This window comes from Eumetopias jubatus, unplaced genomic scaffold, assembly GCF_037043125.1.
Source record: "Eumetopias jubatus isolate StellerSeaLion01/CBP00866 unplaced genomic scaffold, mEumJub1_p1.0 scaffold_17, whole genome shotgun sequence".
In the NCBI taxonomy this organism is placed as follows: Eukaryota; Metazoa; Chordata; class Mammalia; order Carnivora; family Otariidae; genus Eumetopias; species Eumetopias jubatus.
In genome coordinates this window covers 2,271,786-2,294,061 of record NW_028274823.1, presented here as the reverse complement: position 1 = coordinate 2,294,061, position 22,276 = coordinate 2,271,786, and the positions used below count along the sequence as shown (strand labels likewise).

The 22,276-nt window shown below is 53.1% G+C and overlaps 1 protein-coding gene across 1 annotated transcript in view; it reads right to left on the bottom strand.

Annotated features, from left to right (window-relative positions):
• The window catches only part of TCERG1L (transcription elongation regulator 1 like), a 191,018-nt gene that overhangs the window by 60,731 nt on the left and 108,011 nt on the right, over positions 1–22,276 (bottom strand). Inside the window, exon 5 of the mRNA XM_028119878.2 lies at positions 1,175–1,266. Within this exon, the coding sequence (XP_027975679.1) occupies positions 1,175–1,266 (92 nt within the window). The remainder of the gene's footprint in view (positions 1–1,174; positions 1,267–22,276) is intronic.

Here is a 22,276-nt window from a genome sequence, read left to right as displayed (position 1 = left end):
GACAACATTCCTCCGGAAAGTGCCCTCGGGGTCGCGGGTTGAGGGCAAGGCGGGCATGGCAGCTCACCAACAGACAGGCGATGCCCGGGAAGCGAAGGGCCGTCTCACTCATGCGTGAGCATCCTGGGCTTTCCCTGGGCTCCTCTTGTGGCCCTCCATTCGCTGACCCAGATAATGATTTTTAGTTTATATAATTAGCCCTAAGTTTAACAATAATTTCTTTTGAATTTTCAGGTAGTAGGAGATGTCTTCCCCTCCTGTGAGGAAAATAAAGGTCAGATTGAACGTAACAGGGAGGACTCAGAAAGTGGTGTTAAAAGAAATACACTGAGACCAGAGTTTATACTACTAATCCAATTAGAAAAACGAGGGGAGATTTTCCTTATGGAGCTAATTGAACACTAGAAACCCAACGAGGTCCTCTGAGCAGTGGATTACCCCGGCTAATTACTCACACGGATTTGGCGGGGCATGATTTGTGGCAGGGACTAACACTGAAATTTGGCAAGGCTGGGATCGTCTCCCGCTAATTACCACCGTCTCCTTCATGGGGCGCACGCTGCCCATGATTTCCTGTTGGTGATAAAAATGGCATAAAACTCCCTTTCCGCACTAAAGTGATAAAAGTGAATTAGAGGCACAGAGCCCAGGGATGAAGAAAGTAGTTAAGGCACTAGAAAGGGTATTTGTTTAATAAATATGTAATTCTGGCATGGATGTTCATCTCTTACAGAGAAATCCTGTGTCCGGGAGCAAACGTTCAATCTAACATTCGCGACCCACTTCTCCACCGACCATTGGCGCTAAGGATGGGGAGGGCGTGAACAGGCCGGCAATGGCACCCTCTCCTGAAGTGTGGGGACAGCACACGCGGGAAGCCAGGTCACCACCTAAGCTCCTCCACACAGAAGCCGACCGGCGAGCCCTGGAACGGGACCTGCCGGGAAGGCCAGCGGCTGTTCCCAAAGCCCTTGGCCCCCGCCCCTCTGCTGTGTTCTGGAATCATCCTGCCGGGTTTGGCTCCATTTCACAGAGCAGACCGCAAAGTGTCACCACACAAGAGCCAGGTGGGAAAACAGGTGCGGGGCAGGGGCGGGGGGTGGATTTCCAGCCCCGAGTCCCCCTCACCCGGGGTTTCACATCTTTAAAACACAAGCGGAGTCCACAGACCCACCTTCTCTGTCCCGTCCCCGGCCGGGCTCTTCCTGTCGGCGTGAAGCATGAGGGCAGGAGGGCGGGGCGCTCGGCTGCGCTCTCTGCTTTTATCTGTTGGACCAAAACAACTGTCATTAGCATCTCATTTGTCACGTCACTTTGGAAAACTAAACAAGGACAGAAAGTGGCCTTGAAAATTCAACTTGGCAGCCCACACTGCGCATCCCACAGCAAGGTCCCAGGGAAGGGCAGACTTGGGGGCCAAATGAGGCCCCTGCACCTCCATCCCACCTTCCTTAAGCTGCTGCAAACTTGGCTTCCTTGGCCACGTGTCCTGGCAAGGAGGCTGTGGGAAGGGGCCACACAGGCCGGGACCCCACACGGGGCCCCGCCACCTGTCCACAGTGGGCGTCCGCACCTGGAACCCTCAAGACTGCAGCCCTGGTGCAGCCGGCAGGGCAACCTGTCCCGGAGCCCACAGGTGGGTCAGTGTTGACCTCCGGGCCCCGGGGAGCCATGACCACCCCCAGGAGACATCGGCTGGGGCCTGGCAACACCAAATATAGGTCCATGTCCAGATCAGCCCCAAGGAAGGAACAGTCAAGCTTTCGCTGAACTGTCTGACCACACCTGAGTCACGAAAATTCTGACCTCAGGGCAGTGGGGATACCTTATTATCACTCGTGGGGATAAGCAGAGCCCCCGGACAGAGCTAACCTCTCCGGAACCTGTAAGGGTTACTCCCCAAAGTCCACCTTCCATCCAGGTGTGAGGAGCAGTGAGGAGCCTGGGCACCCAGCCCTCTGTGGGCTCCACGTGGGGCCGCCCACAGCAGCCCCAGCCCCACGGCACAGGCCGCACATCCACGCGGAGGGAGGAGCTAAACGTGCAAACCATGTCAGTAAATGAGGCATGGCCTGGGAAAGCCAAGGGGAAGACAAGTGTGACTCAGTTTACTGGGTGTCTCAGGAGCCTGGTGTTCTGGTTTGAAATCCCAGGACTACTCCATCAGTGTCTTCTGCTACATGTGGGGACACCTCATCCTCATGTTAACGATGCCTGATCACCAGCGTCAGCATCAAAGCTGTGCCTGTCCACGATTCCTCCCGGGCTGCCCGCTCCGCTGCTTTACTCCATGGAGACCATTTGTGCCATGAAGACTCACGACCTAAACATCCAGCAACTTCAACATCTGCTTCTGGTGGAACGCACCATAGAGCAAGTGTCAGCGATTCAGTCAGATAGCGGACAGACTTTCCGGATGCTCTGCCCCACCCCACCCCTCCGAGGGGCCCAGGCTGGTAACAAGACGCCAGACCCCAGGGATCCCCATCTTGGCTTCAGCCCACGGCCCCTGGATCCCGCTGCCCACCACGTGCTTGAGACCGAGGGTGCCCAGGAGGCATCAGAGAAGTGGTTCTGGAGCCCCTGGCTCTTCTCCCCGCTGCAGCTGAGCAAACGGAACAGGAAGAGTGTGTGCACGGAAGGATGTCCAGACCGGCCAGAGACACGCGTGGGCCGGCGTCAGGGGGACCGTGGAGGACGGAGCCACAGAGGGTGGGTGGCTGCAGAAGCCACAAGCGCATTCTATAAGAAAGAAGGAGGCCGGCCATCGGGAACCCTGCCGCGGCCTCGGGGAACAGCACGGAAGGCGCTCCAGAGCCGCCAGGCACGACCTCAGACTTGCGTTCCCTGCTGCACCAGGGAGGCCGAACTGAGATGAGCTGAGCCCACCCTCCTGCCTCCCAGCCGAGACCCAGCCCAAGGCAGGCCTAAGGGGCAGAAATGCATGGGCTTGGGCCAGAGTCCCACTCTTCGGGGATGGCCCTGGTCTCCACTGACGTGGTTCCTGCCCTGGGACCTGCTTTGTCGCTAGAAATGAGCAGATGGTGGCTTACTTCCTGCCTCCACCCGAGCCAGAGCCATTGGTCTGCATTTCCCGCAAACTTCAAGGGGCGGGGCAGGGAGCCCAGGAGGGTGTACCGTCACTCTCTGTGACGGACCCCGTGTCTGCCTGTGGCAGCCCCACGAAGATCACGGCCCCCGTGAGTGAGCACGCATGTCAGGACCTTCTCCCGTACGGAGTGCGTAAGGAACGCACTCCGTAAAACCCGTGTTCCGAGACCTGGTGGCAGGGCTGCGGGCTCCTCCAGCTCATCTCAAACGAGAGTTGCCGCACTCAAGTTTATCCCCGATATATCCCCTCATTATCTTGAGGAGACATCTGACAAACTTTCTCTTATCGAGAATGGTTGATCCTGGTAAACAACAGCTGTTCAGATCTAGCTTTTGAGGCCAAAGCACTTGCACTGTCAGTGAGGATCCTCCCAAAGTCCTGAGTCACAGCCGTGGGCCACCAGGCTCCCCAGGACAGGTGCCAGTGCTCCCGGGACAGGTGCCAGGCTCCCCCGGACAGGTGTCGGTGCTCCCGGACAGGTGCCAGGCTCCCCAGAACAGGTGCCGTGGAGGGCATGGCCTCTCCAGGAGCCCGTCGCTTCTGCTAACAGACACGGGTTCACAGCAGCCGCTGCACCTTGGACTCTCACGTGGAACGGGGTCGGCGTCCGGGCCGTCCCACTGCGGACCTGCTCGCTGCTTGGCTCTCTGTGGGCCACTTCTGGGGACAGCTCTGAGATGCTCAAGGACTCCTTGCTCTGGGCCTCTCCACAAAGCCCAATGATGTTGTCAGGAAAGGCTCCCTCAGGTGTCCAAGAGAGCAAATTGATGGAGGACTTTCTACAAGTCTGGATGTCCAGGGTGCAAAGGCAGCTAGGGCCACACGAAGTGTTCCAGGGTGGAGGGGGCCTGGGGGTCAGATCTTTCAGTGCCATCCACCTATCGATCACGCCCGGCGCCGCAATCTGAAGTGCTCTCAAATGGCCTGCAGTTCGATTTTGCTCCTGGCAGAGCTGAGAGGCCAGGGGCTCGGGAAAGGCTGCATGGAGGTCTGGAAGGAGGGAAGGCCTCTCTGCTGAAAATCACCACATCCATCACCTGACAAGCGCTGATGTGCATCCAGCCCAGTCCCGGGGCAGTGGGGGACACGCGGGAAAGTGACACAAGCAATTAGCTGGCTCTTCCCTCGAGTCCGTCAGGCTGACCCGAGGCCAGGACGCAGCAACAGCCCTGGGAAGGCGCGCAGGGGCCATAACTCAACCCCTTGAACAAATCAGGGCATCGGGCCACCGATCAAAGACGGCTCTGGGGCACACGATGAGGCAGCAGGTCTGGTGGGAACTGGACCCTCTGCTCAGTAAAGGCTGTGCTTCCATTGGACAAAGCACCAGGATTTTTCTTTAAACATTCAAAAAAACTTTTTTTAATTATTAAAATGAACTGCAGACAAAAATACCTAATGTGTCAAAAAGGTAAGAGAAATATATCAGTATCTCCTACATCAAAGGAACATTCTACATTCCACCTAATTCTAATTCGGTAAATATTGACCTCCCTTGGTCCCAGTCTCCCCATCCATAAGATGAAATGATCTCTCAAGTTCCTCCAATTTGGGGATTCTAAAAGTCATCTCGGTACTGGGAACTATGTGGGGTATATCCCAAAGAAAGAGAAGTGACCTTGGGGGGCTGGTGAGAGAGTCTTGCAGGTTCCCATGGGGGAGAAGGGCCACCTCTGGAAAATGGATTAACCCCAAGGAAGTGGGCGGGGGAAAGAATTCACCGTTTCTATCCTGAAAGCCGGTAGTGACCTCAGATGGACGGCTCCTTTGGAACCAACCTCCTCTGATGGATTTGGAGTTAAGTGGGAAATCTCCTCTGAGGCTAAGGGACCCCTGGCCCACCCACATCTCCCCCATGTGACCCTGACGGTGATTTCCCAGGGTGGCATGAGGTTGAAGGGAGGTTGAAGGTCCTCTGGCTGGTGCAGACCACGGGGGTATAGGAAGGGTTTACAAGGAGAATCCACAGCACGACCCCAGTGTGCACGCTGGCCTCAGCCTACAGCATGCTGGAGGTTAACAGTGAGACAGGCTCCACGGATGGCCCGTCCCAGGGACACTGTGCCTGGAAACAGGTGTCTGTCCCCAGGGACCTCCATTCACGACAGGCCGGTGTAGACAGGTGAGTGTTAGCGGACAATCCTGGAGTCACAGGGGCTCCGTTTTCTGGGTTTGCCGGTGGGGCAACCCCCTGTCCATATTTGAGTGTTCTCACCTCCAGGAACAGAGAATTTATCAGGAACGAACAGAAGTGTCTTAAGGGGATTTCTGAGCAGTGTTTTAACCTTGCACACCAACCCCCAAGTGCCATCTTGACATAATTTCCCAGACGCGTGGGCCGAGCAGGAACCATTATCTCATTTACACGGAAGAAAAACAGACCAGGTGAGTCATTTCCCAGGTTACAAAATAAACCATTAGGGAGGGTGGAAATTGTTTGTCAATTTAAGTGGCATCGAGCTCCCCTGAAAATCTGACAATAAAATCAAGAGAAAAATGCAATTTATGTCTCAGGTAATAAAAATGACACAGTCAGGCCTGCTGTACGCGGTTCTAAATGAGGCCTGGACAACACACTGGCTTTCAGTGTGCGCCTCCTGGGGACTAAAGCATCCAAGGGAGACCCCGTCCCTGGGAAAGCTGGGGTTCCAGTTCTCACGCTGCCCAGGGGTGAATCAGCAGGTGCTGCCGGTCAGGGCACCGACGGACAGACAGACAGAAAGAAGCAAGACACAGATTCCAGGGCTGAGAACAGGCGAAGCTGGGAGGGCTGGGGGGCCAGGGAGCCACAGCTCCGTCGATCCCTTTTCCGTCCGAGACCCCCGCATCCTATCCCTGCGACATCACTGAGGCCAAGGCCTGCTGGCCAGGAGGCTCCCAAAGGGCGGGACTGAGCAGACGGCCCCCCATTCTCCCCGCCAGGAAGGAGGAGGCGAGTGGTGAGCTCCTAGGGAGTCCTGCCACCTGGTGCCGGCTCAGGGGCCACAGCAGGGCCTGGCCGGCAGGGTGGCTGGGAGCAGAGGCGGCAAAGGCGGCTGGACATGAGGGTCACCCCCTCCCCCCACCAGGGGACGTGCAGGCTGGGTCCCCCGCCTTCTCCAGGGCGGCCGATGCAGTCCAGTAGCCGGACATCCGGGAGTGAGGCTGTTTCAACCTCGGTGAAGCCGAGGCTCTGAATGTCCACACGGACACGCAGTTACGGGGAGAGCCACGTCCTCATCTGAGAAGCCCAGCACGGGAGCCCCCAGCCCACGCACCAGCAACAGACGCAGAAATGCTGGTGGCCGTCGGCTGTGGGATAGAAAGACAGGACCCCTGCCTGGCGGTGGAGTCTCCCAGGAACGACGATCGCAAGCCTGCTCGGCGGGGGGAGCACAGCAGGTGTCGGAGGGGGCCCGGGGCCCGGGGGGGCATGTGAGGACCGGCCTTGTCCGGGCCCACCTCCCCACTCGCCACCCACCCCGGCAAAGGCTGGCCAGTGAGGTCCCGGGGCACCTGCCAGAGCTCCCCTATAACTGAACAATATTTTCATGTCGATGGCAAATCATTCCTGAGTCCTTCCAAATTTTCCACGGACAGTGATTCCCCGAGTTGACAAGCTGCCGAGAGAACTCATTTTCTACCTGTTTGTAACATCCTGGATTTCACTTTGCTGGAATAAAGGGTTTCAAAACACTGAGATTGGAGGGCGTGAGCTTGGCGTCCCCCACAGAAAAAGCATCAGGTTCTGTGACACGCCCCCACTCCCGGACAGGGTTCTGCCCCCATCCCCAGCCAAGATCCCAGGCCAGGCCTTCCAGAATCTGCTGCTGGTCCGTCTGTGTTAACAAGGAGCTGATGTCACCGCTGGATAGAATGGCCTGGGGAGATGATGGGTCATCGTCCCCCGACTGTTCTAGAACCCGAACCTCTCCAGTTCTCTGATGAAGGCAGGTTTCCGATGGGGAGCGCTGACCTTACAATGGGGTTGCAGGAAGTCTGCGTGGAGCAGGGCAGGCTGAGGGACGCTCCCTCGTTCCAGCAGGGGTGGGCAGTGTCCTCCATGCCCAGCCCAGGGGCAGGGCAGGGGCTGCCCGGGAAACTGGCCCCAATGCTGTCCACGGGGCTGTGAGCAGAGGAAGTGGGCAGCCAGGCACAGCGTCTGTGCAGGGAGTGACCAGTAGGGCTAGCATCCCAGTCCACCCCACCGACCCCATCAGCGTGTGTTCACTGAGTGACTGAATGAACTACAGGTGAGTCCCATGTGATTTCAAAAGATTCGTTCAACGTTAAGATTATCATCCACAAGTAGGGATAGCAAAGGCAATGGGGCCATCATCGTGAGTGAGACTGTTCTGAGCCCTGTCCGGTGTACGGTGGGCCCTGCCACACACCAGGACCAGGAAGAGGGGGCAGTGGGGCAGGGGGAGGCCAGGATGCAGAGGCGCCTGGAAGTGTAAACGGAGGTGAGGGAGGGACAGGAAGAGCGGGGGGAGAGGGACAGAGACGGGTCCCTGCAAACCTGCAAACATCATTAACACAGCTCCGTCCGGCTCCAGTGGAACGTGTTGCAAAAGTACAGCATTCAAGCCTTTCCAGAAAGCGTAAATCCATTTCACGGTGCCGGGCTGAGCAACCCGCAGCCCGCACCCTCGAAGCGGCCCGGGAGCAAGACCCGCGGAAAGCAGGGGTCACCTCCTCTCTCCCTGGACCCGGCGAGGCTCCGGAACGCGCACCCCACCCCGCGTGCTCGGCCGGCCTGGCCGTCGTGAAGGCACAGCTGGGCTGGTCACTGGGTGTGCCCTGGGGACGTGAGCGGCACTGGGGGCTCAGGTGCCCATCCGGAGGCAGACGCGCCCCCCCCGCACACGCACACGCACGCACGCACACACACGTGCGCGAGGACAGAAGAGACTAGTAATAGGACTGCGATGGGCTGTTAGCCATCGCGGAAGATGAGCACGTTGGCCAGGATCCTCCGCTTAGCTAGGTTAGTCTCAGGTCTACACACGCCAGAGAGGAGAGGAAGAAAACCTGACGGGGGTCGCTACAAACGAACAAACAAAATGGCAGTGGTGACTTTTTCTGAAGGGGACACCAAAAGTAAGTTCTCTGTTGTAAAAATGATAAATGCTACGCACCACTTCCGAAACACAGACACCACCTTTGGAAACTGCCCGAAAGCGTTATCATTCCCCCTCCCGCAGTGGAAGCCCCTCTTCTGAGTCCAAGGGCACTTTATCATCTCCTCCAGCTGGGGTGCTCCCGCTTGCTGGCTGGGTCGTGGGAGGCGGTGCGGGGTCCCCTCGGAGCTGCATGTCCCCAAGACCCCCAGGAATGCCTGCTTCTGGGACGCCGAACAGGTGAACGGGTGAACAGGTGAAGGGCTCGGGGACATATTTCCACGAGGGTGCTGGCTGACGCCTCCCCTTCTGCACTGAAGGCTGACCCACACCTGTTTCTTTCAGTCTTCCGTGACACTTGCACCCCAAACAGTAGCCATCCAACCCCTCAGGCCCCTCAGGTCAAGTTACTTTCACTTGTTTCCTCTGGGAACAGACGGGGCCTGTGGCCACCTCTCACCTGACCGGCCAGTCCATCGTGGACAGCCACACCTCCCCGCCCTCTCCTTCATCCCGAGCTGTTTCCACAAATCCTCAAGGTCTCCTTGGAGCCTTAACAAAACAGCTGCTTACAGAACCCGGGGTCAGAGGGGAGCCGGTTCTTACACGGTGACAGCACAGTTCGAGGACCCGCAACCCAAGCCCATGCACAGGCAGGGACCCACTGGGTCCCTGGGACTCCACCTCGGAGCTGACCTCTCTCAGGGAAGCCTCTTCGGGAAGCTGTTCGGAGCCTCTGCACCCTGGGCTCAGTGTGTCCTTTAACAGGATGATGAATCTAAAACAGGTCAACGGCATGAGTGATGTCCCAGGAGCTCAGTGGAGGTTTCCGGAGGCCAACGTAAGAATGGCAAAGCTCGCTGGTGGGAGGGCCTCGAAGTGGTTTTGGAAAAGGACAGTCTGGGTCTATAGCCTGCACATCTCTCTTTTCCATCAGCTAGGCCCCAATGAAAGGGATGGAGAGATTCTCGGGGCTCTGGGGTGGTCCTTGAAAGGCTGGAAAGAGCCACTGATGGCTGAGCATGCTTCCCAGGCCTTGAGAGACAGTGGGGCTCCTTAACCTCAGAGCAGGACACCCTGCCCTAAAAGCTTCTCGTCTTGATTTGGAATCAGGCCGTAGAGACCTCCACCCTCCCTGGGCCTGGGAGACCCCAGTCACTCTGTGCGGAAGCCCCCTGGGGGAGAACCCCCCGCCCCGCAGCCCAGGGTTGTCCTCCCTCGGGGCCCCCACACCCCTGCCAGGCACCACCTCAGCATAAACGCTCCCAGGGTGACTGGTTTTCCACACTCGATGGGTCTCTTTCATCAAGTTAAATAACAGAATCAACAGATGGGACTCCACTGTACACTCTAAAGAGCCACAAATTAATTGTTTAATGAGAAAACAAAGCAATTCTGATAGAGGCGCGCAAACACCGCATTGGACTCCAGTAATCCAGAGCTCATATGTGCTCCTGAGTGCACATTTACACCCCGCAGCGACACACTCCCCCGCCCAGCCTCGCAGCCTGACCTCCAGCAGGTGGATGTCAGGCACACGGGGTGGCTGGGGCTCCTGTGAACGCACTCCCCCTGGCTCCGGGGAAACCACGCAGGTCTGTGCAGGGCAGGAGGTGAGCTGGCCACCTGGCCACTGAGCAGCACCCGGGGGGTAAGGACGCTGTTTCCTCCTCCGGCGCAAAATGACAGACCAAGCCATGCTTACAGGCAGGCTTGGCTTGAGTGATAAACATGGAAACATCAAAATGCGTATTATTTAAGTCGGTTTTTAAACTTTTCTTTTAATTCGAGAATGCGCTAACCAGGGGCATGAAGAAGCTGCCCCTCTGAGCGGGGCGCAGTGTGACCTGGAGAGCACGGGCCCTCCCTCCCTCAGAGGACCCCGGCAGCCTGGGGTTCGCCCTGTGGCGACGCCTCCAAACTCCTGACCCTGGAAAGTTCAGACAAAGCCCCACCCACTGATGGGACCACCAGGGACAGCTGGAGGCGAGGGTTCCCAGCAGTTTCATCCAGTCCTAGGTTACTGAGCAAGGACCACAGATTTTATTTGATTTTGGTTTTGAGGTTGGTAACAACTGTGCTAATCTAGAATCTACAGCAAGTGGGCAGAACCTTAAACAACAGGTGATAGTTTTGTCACATAGACGACTATGGGATGGTCTTTCCCTGAGGTCAGGGCCCATGCACCCCTTCTAGTCCTGCTGCAGACAGGTGAGCATTTCCATCTCTGAGCCCTGGACAATAGTCCTCCCCAAAGACAAAGGGTTTACAGCTGTTTCTTCCTTTTTTGCCCAGAAGTATGTGCCGAGCACCGTCCTGCTCTTGCTCGGCGTGAGACGTGAGGGGCTTGAGAGAGAGAAAGGCAAAGTGTGAGGCCGGCGTGAGTTTCGGCAGCTAGCAGCGATCCGGCGAGCAGCCACACTGCAGCATGGGGCCGCTGGATGAGGCCAGGCCAGGCCCCTCTGCAGTGGGGCGGGCGACTTGCTCACATAAGGACCAAGGAGAGAGTCTCCAGGACATGACACTGAGACCCCAAAGACGGGAAGGGATGGGGACAAGGGGCCGGAAACGTCATATGGAGATGAGGATGAGCAGGTGCAAAGTCCCAGAACTCAGATAGCCCTGACCCAGCTCCAAGGCCAGGGCTGGGGGAGCCGGGGCCGGGGTGGGGGGGGGCCGGGGCCAGGGGGGCCGGGGCTGGGGGCCGGGGAGGGAAGCTGGGGCCAGCGGGGAGCCAAGCAGCAGCTGCCTTCCCTGCATTTGGACGTTCAGGGAGCAGCCAAGATGGAAAATGTGCAGACAATGACGTGCGGCCTTGCCAATATTAACAATACTAGTCGTGATGCATTACATGCAGTATCGCAATGTTGCATACACGTGATAAAAGGGACTAAACTTTATTTTCACACTGAAAATTTTTTTCAAGGCCCCTAATTACTGTTACTAAGATTTCATAGAGAAAGGAATCTCAGGAGGGGCCTATAATACCTTAGGTGCATTCTGACAAAGCTGAAATTAAGTCTTGCAGCCTCAGAGTTCAAATATTATCTTAGCAGTTTGGTTATGTTAGCATGAGTATTCACGGCTTCAGACTTTAAAACATCTCCAAAGTACCTTTTCATAAGCTTTAGTTACATATGGAAGAGAAATGCATGATTAAATATATTCACATTTTAAATTACATCATTAAATTTTATCAAATAGGAATATTTTTGTGAAAGAATGGGATTCAGTATTAAAGCAATTATAATATAACAGGGAGGTTATGAAACCCATATTTCTGGAGCAGGAATTATGACCCCTGAGTCTGTTGGCTTCAAGGGGAGTTGTGTAGCTGGGTCTCTGGGTTCAAGAGCACCCCACTGGCTGCATTCTCGTGAGGGCAACTTTAGGGCTCAGGCCAAGAAGGGCACAGCGCCCCACTGCCCCATGGAACTGAGCCAGTCTGGGGGCTCCCCGATGCTGCTCGGGTCTGCCCAGTTGAGACATACCCTCCAGTCCTCCAGCCCCCACCACGGAGCCCCGGCCTGGGAGGAAGGGGCTGCAGAGGGGCTCATGGAGGGTCCCCACGCTCCTTTCACCTGGTCTGGGGCAGTCACTGCCCCTCGGGGACCAGACTGGAGAGGGGCTCAGCAGCTGGGGGGGGGGGGCGGGAATCCAGCTCAGCTGGACCGCTTCCTACCCCCGAAGTATGGGGATGATGGGTTTGGGGCAGGCCACCGCAGAATGCGGATTATTTCCAGCTCAAGACCATTAGGGCCCAGCCGACAAGAACAGCATTCTACCTCCCCCTATTGCCTTTGCCTTCCTTAGAGTTTACTAGGAGGCCTGTAAGGGGAAGAGAGCTCTCACCAAAGATAACAATTTTTTACATAAGAAAGACTTCTAGAACATTTGCTGCTCCCACCTCCTGTGAATCATCTCCTGACCTTGGGAGCTGGACCCCAACCCTTTCCCCTTAGCTCAGGAGGGCAGGTAAGCCTCCCTGCCTGACAGTCCAGGAGCCCTTTATTTCTTTGTGGGACTCCAGCACGAATGTAATTAAATTTGTTTTCCTCCTGTTAATATATCTTATGCAAATCGAATTATCATTTCAGCCAAAGAACGTGGAAGGGAAGAAGGGACAAGTCTTCATCCCTACAGGGACAATCGCTTCCTTCTCTGAGTTTCAGGTGTCCCAACAAAATGGGACAAACGACGCCTGTAGCTCACACTATAGGTGGGGGGGCATGTCTTCCTCACAGGCCCAGGAGCTTGGAGTCCCCGGCCAGGGTGCCGGCCTCGTGGGATTCTGGGGAGAGCCTCGGCCTGGCCTGCAGATGCTGCCTCCTCACTGCACCTTCCCACGGGCAGGAAGAGCACGCTTGGTCCTCTTCTTACAAGGGCCCCCTCTCATGACCACATCTAAACATCATGACCCCCCCACGGCTCTGCCTCCAAATACCGTCACATTGCCAGCTAGGGCTTCAACACATGACTTTGGGGAACACGGGCATTCGGTCCATAACAAGACTACACGGAAGATTCTGGCTATGGGCAGTGCTATGCACAGTATCTACCACAGCAGGTGCGCACGGAATGGGATTCTAGCAGTTTCCAGGGCAAAATCATCTGAAACCAGCTTTATCCACCGGGGAGACTCTGCCTGGGGGCGAGCAAGCGCAGAGGACCCCTGTGGGTCAGGAGCAGAGGGCTCTCTGGCTCACTACTCTCCCCAAGCGCAAACTCAGGCCCCCCGGGTCCAGTCACCTTCTTTGACAGGCGCAGCCTCATCGTCTAGGTGGGGCTTCCAGAACATTGTGCTAGCAATGATTCTAGCATGACGCATTTAAGGGAAACACTGCTTCCCAATATATTGGGAAAGACGATTCATTCCTCCTGAAGCATCCTCGCCGTACTCAAGTGTAGCTGTAAATCGGGACGCAGAAAGTGGCACGACTCGGCTGCGGCAGAGGGTCCAAGTGCATCTGTGTGCAGGTGCCTGCATTTCCAGGCTTCAATCAAGCCACCTGCTGAATGTTCTAGACCCTTCCACTCGTCCCAGGTCCCCTGTGAGCAGACGTAAGAGACAAAATTCTGAAGAATTTTCTCCTGTGTCCTAATAAATGCGTCTGGCACTGTCCTCTTATGGCAGAGATGAAACATATATCGGTCTATCACATCATAAGGATGGTGTAGGGGCTGCCCGCCCTGCCCAGCATCTTTCCGGCCCCTGCACCCCTAGGGGCTTGGCACCAGCTGGACCTCATTACCTACCTAAGTTGAAAGGAACAGCATCTATTATAAAAATTCTCTTAGCTATAAATCATGATTCGTGATAAATTCATCCTACCCCAACTCATTTGCATTATTTAAATGAACAGACACTTATACAAGGGTATATGCCCAGTGCCCAAAAGTGTACTTGTGTTTCCTGTAACTCTATGTGATTAAAACGAAAGGTGATGCTAACAGACCCATCCTCTGCAGCCACACATCGGACTGCGGTGGCCTTTTGATTCCTACACCTGCATCCTGGCACGTGTCATCTGCTTGCTCTCTGAAGAGCCCATATTGAGTCAGTTCTGACTTTTTGCAGGCCAATCTGTATGAAAATGCAGTCCTCACCTAGCTGATATATTTTCACATTTAGATGTAATAAAATTAACAGTGCAGTTCTCATTTCAGTTGATGAAATTAACTGAGACTTTTTAAAAAAATCCAACTTCCTTCAGTTATTTTCTTTATTTTCAAAAGGAAAGTTATTCCAGTCATTTGATACAAATGGCTTTAATTAGTTTAAGGCAAACATAACCTTTAACGAATACAGGCTTGGGATCCCTAGTCTGTGTGCTAAGGGATACAGAACAGTGCTGTTTTCACACATTGATTTGTAATGTCAGCCTGCACAATCTGATTTGGTTTGGCTTCAGAGTAAACCACCCCTCACCCGAAAGAATAATCCCTCTGCTGAGGCCATCAAGAAGCCAGCCCATCCCCACGTACACAAACGCATCATTACAACATAGGCAGGTGCATTTTGTGCAATGCCAGGGAGCAGGAGACCCAACACGTCCATATGCTGTGTATTGTGTTTGGTATACTGCCCAAGATGGAGGCTTGGGCTGGCTTGGAGGATGGCAGACGTGTTCTAAGGAACGTGCATTTTTAATGACTCCTTCTTGTAAAGGTATTAAAAATTAAAAACAGTTAATCCTACATTTACCATGAAACACCTAGTAAAAAGAAACCCTTTGTTTCAGAATTACTCCAGTGGAGGTTCTTGTCTTGGGTTTACCTTTTACCCGGTCTACTGAGCTGGGTACCGCCCGTGTCAGCTCCGTGTCACCTAGAATCAGAGTCTCTGTGCGTCAACCACACATCTAGTGCGGACCTGATCCAATGCCCTTCAGTAGCACCGCGAATCCCATTCCTTTCCCATCAGTATCTGGTTCCCCAGGAGCCCCCCACTGCCTAAACCCCTTCCCCAGAACAATGCCGCTTCGGACAACTGCTCGATCTGGAATATCTTCTCCACCCCTCCCTCACACAGCTCAGGGCTCATCTCCCTGCGACCGTCCGCGACTCTCCACGTGAGCACAACAGCCTGGCTCTGCCCTCCACTCCGTCCATTATTCCTGTCTTTACAGATCGTAGTCAATTGTTGGCTGATGAATCTCTCCTTGGAAGATAAACGCCTTCGAGGTGGAAACCTGTCTCCAGCATTTCTGTCCGCCATGCACCTGCACAGGCCCAGGGTTCAGTGGGGATCCCCCAACCCCTTTAGCCAAAGTCACTTTTCCACCTCGGTGAGGATTCCTCCTCTCTGCCTCTGGGCAGGCCGAGCCATGGGCTTCTCCAGCTCACCGCACTGGGTCTGTCCCAATGTTACTATTTCCTGGAATTTGTCTGCCTTCCCGCCTGACAGTCCTCCATGCATTAGAAAATGTGATCCTCAGCAAAGCCTTCACGCCGGCTCTTGCTTGGGGTAAAGATCTTATTGTCCTGTGTTCTCCACTATATATATTTCTGTTCTAGCATATCACATTCAGATGACTCATCTCATGTCTGTGAGCTCCCAGAAAACAGAAGCCGTGTCTTTTAATCTTTAAATCTATTTTAAATAAACTATGTGATCGACACAAAATAGATGCTGAATGAATGTTGGATGGCTGATTAAATGTATATTTGCTCAAATGAATGAACAACCATCCTCTGGAAGAGATAAGTGGGCTTATCAATCTGCCCCCTCCCATGTGCAGAGCCGTCAGACAAAAGAGAAACAAATCAGCAAATAAACAAGAAGCTGGACACACTGTCTGGCAGAAGCTGAGGCAGCTAGTGTGGGGATTTTCCATTCTGGAGCAAAATCCTCCATCCCAATCACTGAAGGGCCCGACCAGCAAACGGCCAGCACCCAGCACACCTGACCTCGAGGCAGACCTGTCCCTGGAGGCTCTACATGGATACAGAAATCATAGTCAGCTTTCTACTGGCTGATCCTGAAGTGTGAATGGGCAGCTCAGGGCTGCCAGACACCTGAGCACGTCTGCAGCACAAAATAACAAGGCCAACTGTAGGACACGGGGCGGTGAACGGCAGTGGACCTCTCATAATGGAGAGGAACGTGTAAAATAATCAGAAAGCATAGTTAATTTCTAGGAAAAAATACATAAAATATATAATACACATTAAATCATATTATATATATATATTCCCTAGTATATTTACATATACTCATATTTCCCAGAGCTCTGTCTTATTACTCTCTAGCTTATATATAAAATACATATGAATTTACATTACTATATGTATATATACGTTTGAAAGACAACATCGGGGCACCTGGGTGGCTCAGTGGGTTAAGGGTCCGACTCCTGGTTTTGGCTCAGGTCACGATTTCAGGGTAGTGAGATCGAACCCCATGTCAGGCTCCCTGCTGGGCGTGGAGTCAGCTTGAAATTCTCCCTCTCCCTCTGCCCCTCCCCACCCCCACTCACACACACCCTCTCTCTCCCTAAGAAAGAAAAAAAAAAAAAAGAAGAGAAAGATACCATCAAATATCTCAAAATAGAGAAGAATGTGATAAAAATTTTCAAAACATAGAGATGTGACCTCGGGTTTGGCAGTGGATTCTTGGCTATGACACCATAAACACGAGTAGCCAAAGAAAAAATAGATAAATTGTACCTTTTCTAAAATGAAAAATTTTTCTGCATCAAAGGACAATATTAAGAAAGTGAAAAGACCCACAAAATGGCAGAAAATATTTCCAAATCATTTATCTGAAAAAGGGTTAGCATTCAGAATACACAAAGAACTATAACAATGTAATAAGAAGACAAACAACCCAATTAAAACATGATTTGCTCAGAAGGCTCTAGACCCACCTGACACTCTGCACTGAGTGCCCCACAAGGGTCCTTCCCCTGGCAGCCCACTCCCTCCCTCCATTCCAACACGCGACCGGGGAAGGCCACCAGAGACACCCCCTTTGGCTCCAAGGGTAACTGGGAAGGGCAGGCCAAAGCACCCTGGACGGAGGACACAGGAGTCTCTCGATACAGTGACCTCAGTGATGGGGCATGCCAGTCAAGGACGCCACCAGCCCCACCCCAGCTCCCTGTGCAGGAGGCTCTGAGGAAAGGGCAGGGGTAGTAATGAAATGAGCAGCAGATATCTGTGAGGGGGCTGTGTGACCTCAGAGTCCAGGAGAGCTCATCCAGAGCGGTCCCGGACACTCCCATTGTCTGGGACACACAATGGAAGTCCAGGTGGCCCAGCGGGAGCATTCGGTTTGGTGTTCCGCTCTGCTGAGATTCAACCCAATGGCCTCATTAAGGACTGGCCCCATCCCCGTCCCACAATACTCCTGCCCTGTGCGGGATGTTTGCAAGGGGGGCATCTCCCCTGCTTTTTGTCCACTCCACTGCAAGAAAACCAAGGCCGAGATCATCTGCCCCTTGCTGGCAGCAGAGCCTCCTTGGTCCTCTCTTCAGCCTGGAATTTCTCAGCCTCCTGCAGACCCCTTCACTACCTGCCAGGGACAAAACAGCTCTGTGTGGGATGTTTGGGCCACTTGCTTCTGGGCAAGAGCTCCCTGGTGGGCCCAGGCGGCACCCCTACTGAGCGCTTGGTCCCCCCACATTGGGTCAAGTAGGGTGAGCAGTCAGAAGAAAGAGACCCGCAAGGTCTCCGGCAGAGGGGAGCCCCTGTGTGCCGCACAACCACTGCTCCTTCCCTGGCTAGTCTCCGGCCTGATGGAAGGGGATCAATCTGGAAGTGAGTATGCACAGTCTGTATCCTGAGGTGCTCCTCTCCTCCCAATAGACAGTCTCTCCTCTGCTCTGTCCCCAGCACATGCCGCCACCGCCCACCCCTGGTGCAATTAGAGCCATGAGCACCCGGCTTTTGACAAGAAGATGGAGGGCTTCGCCGTCCTGGCGGTTAATTGGCGGTGTTATTTATGAGTGTTGAATGCTCGTGGAGTTCCCTGGCTGTTTCTGATGCAATTAGTTTCATTGATGGCAAGGTTTATGAGTTGAAATAGTGGGAATCAAAGGACCACCTGATACAATAGAACACAATAAAAATGAGCATGCTCGGCTAGTTTCCATGCAGAACACCTAGAAAATGGGTTTCAAAGTTTTTACAGGGAGATAAAAGATCCCTCTGGCTTGCTCAATTACTTTATCCACACTGGAAACATAGAGACCACAGTCAGAGGGCAATGAGCTTCGGAAATAAAAGGCAAATTTTACTTGTAGGCTGCCCCAACATCTTAGTATTGCAAAAACAAATCTGAATTTCTATATTTCAATGACTCCTACACTCAGTAATGGGCACATAATTAATTCAGAATAATTATTACAGAAAATTCAAAAGATGCTTCACACCAATGTTTCAATAGATCTGACTATGGGTGTTTTGCCTGCGACAGTTATGCAGGTACATGGGACCTGACTCCGTAACTTTCTTTTTAAATCAACTTAAATGTTAATAGATAATATGCCCAATGAGTAGTTATTCAGATTCCAAAAAAATACAGAAGAATATAACGTGAAATATCTCCCTCCACTCCTAAACCCACACACAGAACGCTCTTTGGAATTGATGAATGTTAGCCTCTCCGTGAGCCTCTCCGACATTCTGTGCATCTACACGAATCTGAGGATGCACGCTTTCTTTTCTGTACATAGGTGTACCGTAATATATATTTGCATTGTGCCTTTTCTCTTAAATTTAATCATGTAACTTTGAGACCCAGGTAAAGAAAGTCTGCATTGTCCTTTTTAACAGCTCTGAATATCCACTGTACGGACGACCAGAGTTTGCAGAACCCCCCTCCGCATTTTCTAGGTGTTCTGCCAGGGAATGAGCAGAGCACGCTCATTTTTTGTGTGTTCCATTGTATGGACATGAAGATTTTTCTAGTCTTTTGCTCTTACAGCTGTTACTGCCACAAGCAGCCCTATGTCCCTGTCACCTGCCCCCCAGCAGTTCAGGTGAAGGTAAAGCCCTGTAGGAGAGTGGCTGGGTAGGAAGCTACAGTCTCTGTGATTATGGTTTTGTTGTTGCTGAACTGGCCATCCCATTTCTAATTTTAATTAGTGACCACACCTACCCCCCCTCCCTGGGGGAGTGCCCGGCTTCTGGCTCCTGGCCACGCTATGGGCATTAAGCATTGCCTAGGACCAATCTGAGAGGTGGTGCTTGTCTTAAGAGAGATCGCTTTCCTTTGGGCTCCTCCATTGAACACATGCTTACTGAGAGCCTACTGTGTGCCAGGCACTGTTCTTGGCCCAGGGGAGTACACGGGGAACACAATAGGTGAAATTTCCTGTGCCCCGGAATGTCCATTCTGATGAAGACAGACCCAGTGTCACTATGACTGCAAGAAGCACCTTCCCAGAGCTGAAAAAGGTCTCTGTGCGTATCTTCTCTTCCGTGAACTATATGACCGTGACTTCTGCTTATTTTCCCTCTGGATTGGGGATCTTTGTCTTACAGATTCACAGAACCCTTCTGGCTGGGAAAGGGATGGGAAAATGCTGTCCTCCTTTTAGTTTCATTATGATGGTGGTTTCTATGGCCCACAGTTTTATTTCTAAGGGGTCAGATTTTCAAGTCTTTCCGTGTAGAGCTTCTGGGTTTTTGCTGTACTGGGAAAGAGCCTCCTCACCAACAGCACGTAATTAATTCTTGCCTATCATTGTCGGCTCCACCTGAACTTCATCTGATGAAGGCGTGAGGCAGGGATGCACATCCGTAATCCACCTGGTGGCTTCTCGGTGCCATTTTCCTGATGATCCACATCAGCCCTTGATTTGAGATGCCTCCTTCATCACATACCAAGTCCCTGCAGGGAGTGGAGTCCATTCCCAGACACAGACACATAGGCACTTACTTACATACTCATGTAACATTTCTGCACACACACACACACACACACACACACATGCTATTTTAAGATCAAAGAGCAAAGAAAGTTGATGGTAGATTCGGGCAGACGATGCACGTGTGTTACTAAATCTGACCCCCCTACATTTTCATCACTCCTCTTGCTGAGGTCCCTAAGAGCAGCACAGACCCCAGGAGCCAGGCCCCTCTGCTATCTGCAGATCCTGTCTCTGTCCCGCTGGTTCAGGCCACGTTTCAGGTTTAAGCACACTTGGGACTCACTCCGACAAGCATAGGGACAGTGGGGAAATGGGGAACAGGTGCATACTCTTGTCACATTAGCAAACCTCCCAGGAGCCTGGAACCATGAACAGAAAGCCTGAACCACAGCCTGTCCGTTGTCCTCACTTGGCAAGTGTGTATGGCTGTCTTCCGTCTTCCTCGCATGGGGGTGCCTCACTGCTCAGAAACCACAGACTGGGATGCCAACAGAAAGTCCTATCATCCGAAAGCTTAGGACCCCATGGGGATAGCCAGAACCCAGCTTATGAAATCAAACTCAACCTGATTTTGAGCTGTGTCGGGAATCCTTTCCTGAGATGGGCCATGGGAATGTCGGCTTATTTCTCGCGACGTTCTCCTGACGGTCTTCCCAGCTCCGCTCCTCTAAGAGCTTCTGTGGGGGTGTGGGGGCACAGGACAAAGACGGAACCCCCTGCCTGGGTCTGGGGCGCCCATCAGCAGAGGCTGTGGTTCCGCCCACACCCCCGAAGCTATACACAGGCAGACACACTTGCCGGGTGCAGCGTTGCCGAGGGGCTCTGCCCAATGGCACAGGCATTCCATAACTTCTGCGCATGGTCCTGTGGGGTTACCATGGGAAGTCATGGCCACGTGTGGTGTGTGTGTGTCACATACATGCTGCCTTATGGAGTAGACTCAGATAGGACTAGTTGTTGTTAGAATGAATCCTCATCTTACAGCTGGACACATCTGACGAGTGAAAGAAGTTCTCATCCACTTGCTTGCAACCTGGTCCCACGCACCTGGGCCCCCACATGCTCCGCCGTACCACCAGCCGCAGCAGGACAGAGGTGAGAGCAGAGGAGGAAGTTGTACCTGCCTGGGAGCTGGGTCCACCTGGCGTGGCTGGCCCTGCCCTGCTGGAAGGGGGCAGTGGGCTACGGAAAGGTATCCCTGCTGCACCTGCCCAACTAAAAGAAATCGCCCTTCCCTTCCCCACACTGCATCCTGAGTGCCCATGAGCACTCCACCCCGACCTCGCAGAAGGAGCCGCGACCAGGTGGCAGGGAGACCACACACAGCAGTCGTAATGGGTCACAGTCCAGCATCTTGGCAGACTTGGCGCGAACACACTGTCATGCAGACACAGGCGTCAGCAGCTCCTTCCTGGAGTGTTGGCTTCACTCTCGTGTCTGTAAGCCCATCACTGAAGCCCTGGGACCGTCTGCCTTGATATTTTAACATACCATCTCCATGCTTCCAAAGCTCTTCACGAGCACAATTTTAATAACTGTCTCCTCTCTCAACAGAAGTATAGATTGCAATTTGCTCAGTCCCTGCAGTTGGGCACTTAGACTTTTATTATTTTTGATTGCCCTATTTTAAACTATATTCTGTGGCATGTCGTTATGCTCTCCCCCTGCCCATCGTGGGCCCGTAATCATGCTCTAAGCTTTCAGCTGCTATTTCAAGCTTGAGATCGACTGGTCACTTTGCTATGGAGCCTGACCCCTACCTCACCCCACATCCAGGCATGCCCTGTGCTGGGAGAACTCCCGCCAGCCCCTCGTGTGAGGAAAAACGTGTCACAGAAGTTAAGAAGATGCCCCCGCCCCGGGGCCAGGAGGGGAGTGGTGGGTTCAACCAGGTCCCATGAGCTGCAGCCCCATGTGGGATTTCTGATGATGGGATTTCTTCGGATTGAGTCCCATGATTGGAACTGCTGGATTCAATAATACATAAAATTAAGCATCTTGATTTATATTAATCCATTTCTTTCTAGAAACATTGTGCCAAGGTACAGTATCACCAGCTACACGTGATACTTTTCCACCTGCTTGAAGAAGCATGTAGAAAAAACTCATCAAGGACTGTTTCTGATGCCCCACGTTAGCAATACTATGTCCAACCACAAACAAATATGTTTATGCCCATACCACGGACTATTCCTGGAGCAGCTAAGACTGGACATTCTTTCTGTGTCACTGCATTTTGGGTTTCAAGGTATGTTGCTAAATTCTGTACTGTACAACCCCATGCACGTTAAAACAAACATGAATACATGTGTGTGCACGTCATGCAAGGGAAATATTCTGATTATCATGTGACTCTGCTAAGAGAGGTTTCCTTTGTGAGAAGAACAGGGTTGAGAGGAGGTAGATTCTATATACTTCTAAATTATTCCCATTTCTTAAATGGAATATATTCACATTTTATAGTTTAATTAGGAGAAAGCAAACATTTAACTAATGAAGTCTCTGGTCCACGGAGACACACACCTCCATCAGAGCCTGCCTGATGGTGCATGTGAATCAGCTGCCATCCTAAGTGGAGGTTTGGGGTAAGAGGCTCCTGCGGGCCACAGACAATGGGAGAGGACTGGAGGCCAGCCTGACGTGCATATGCTTGATTCACAGCACAGCCACCAGGAATGCCACTT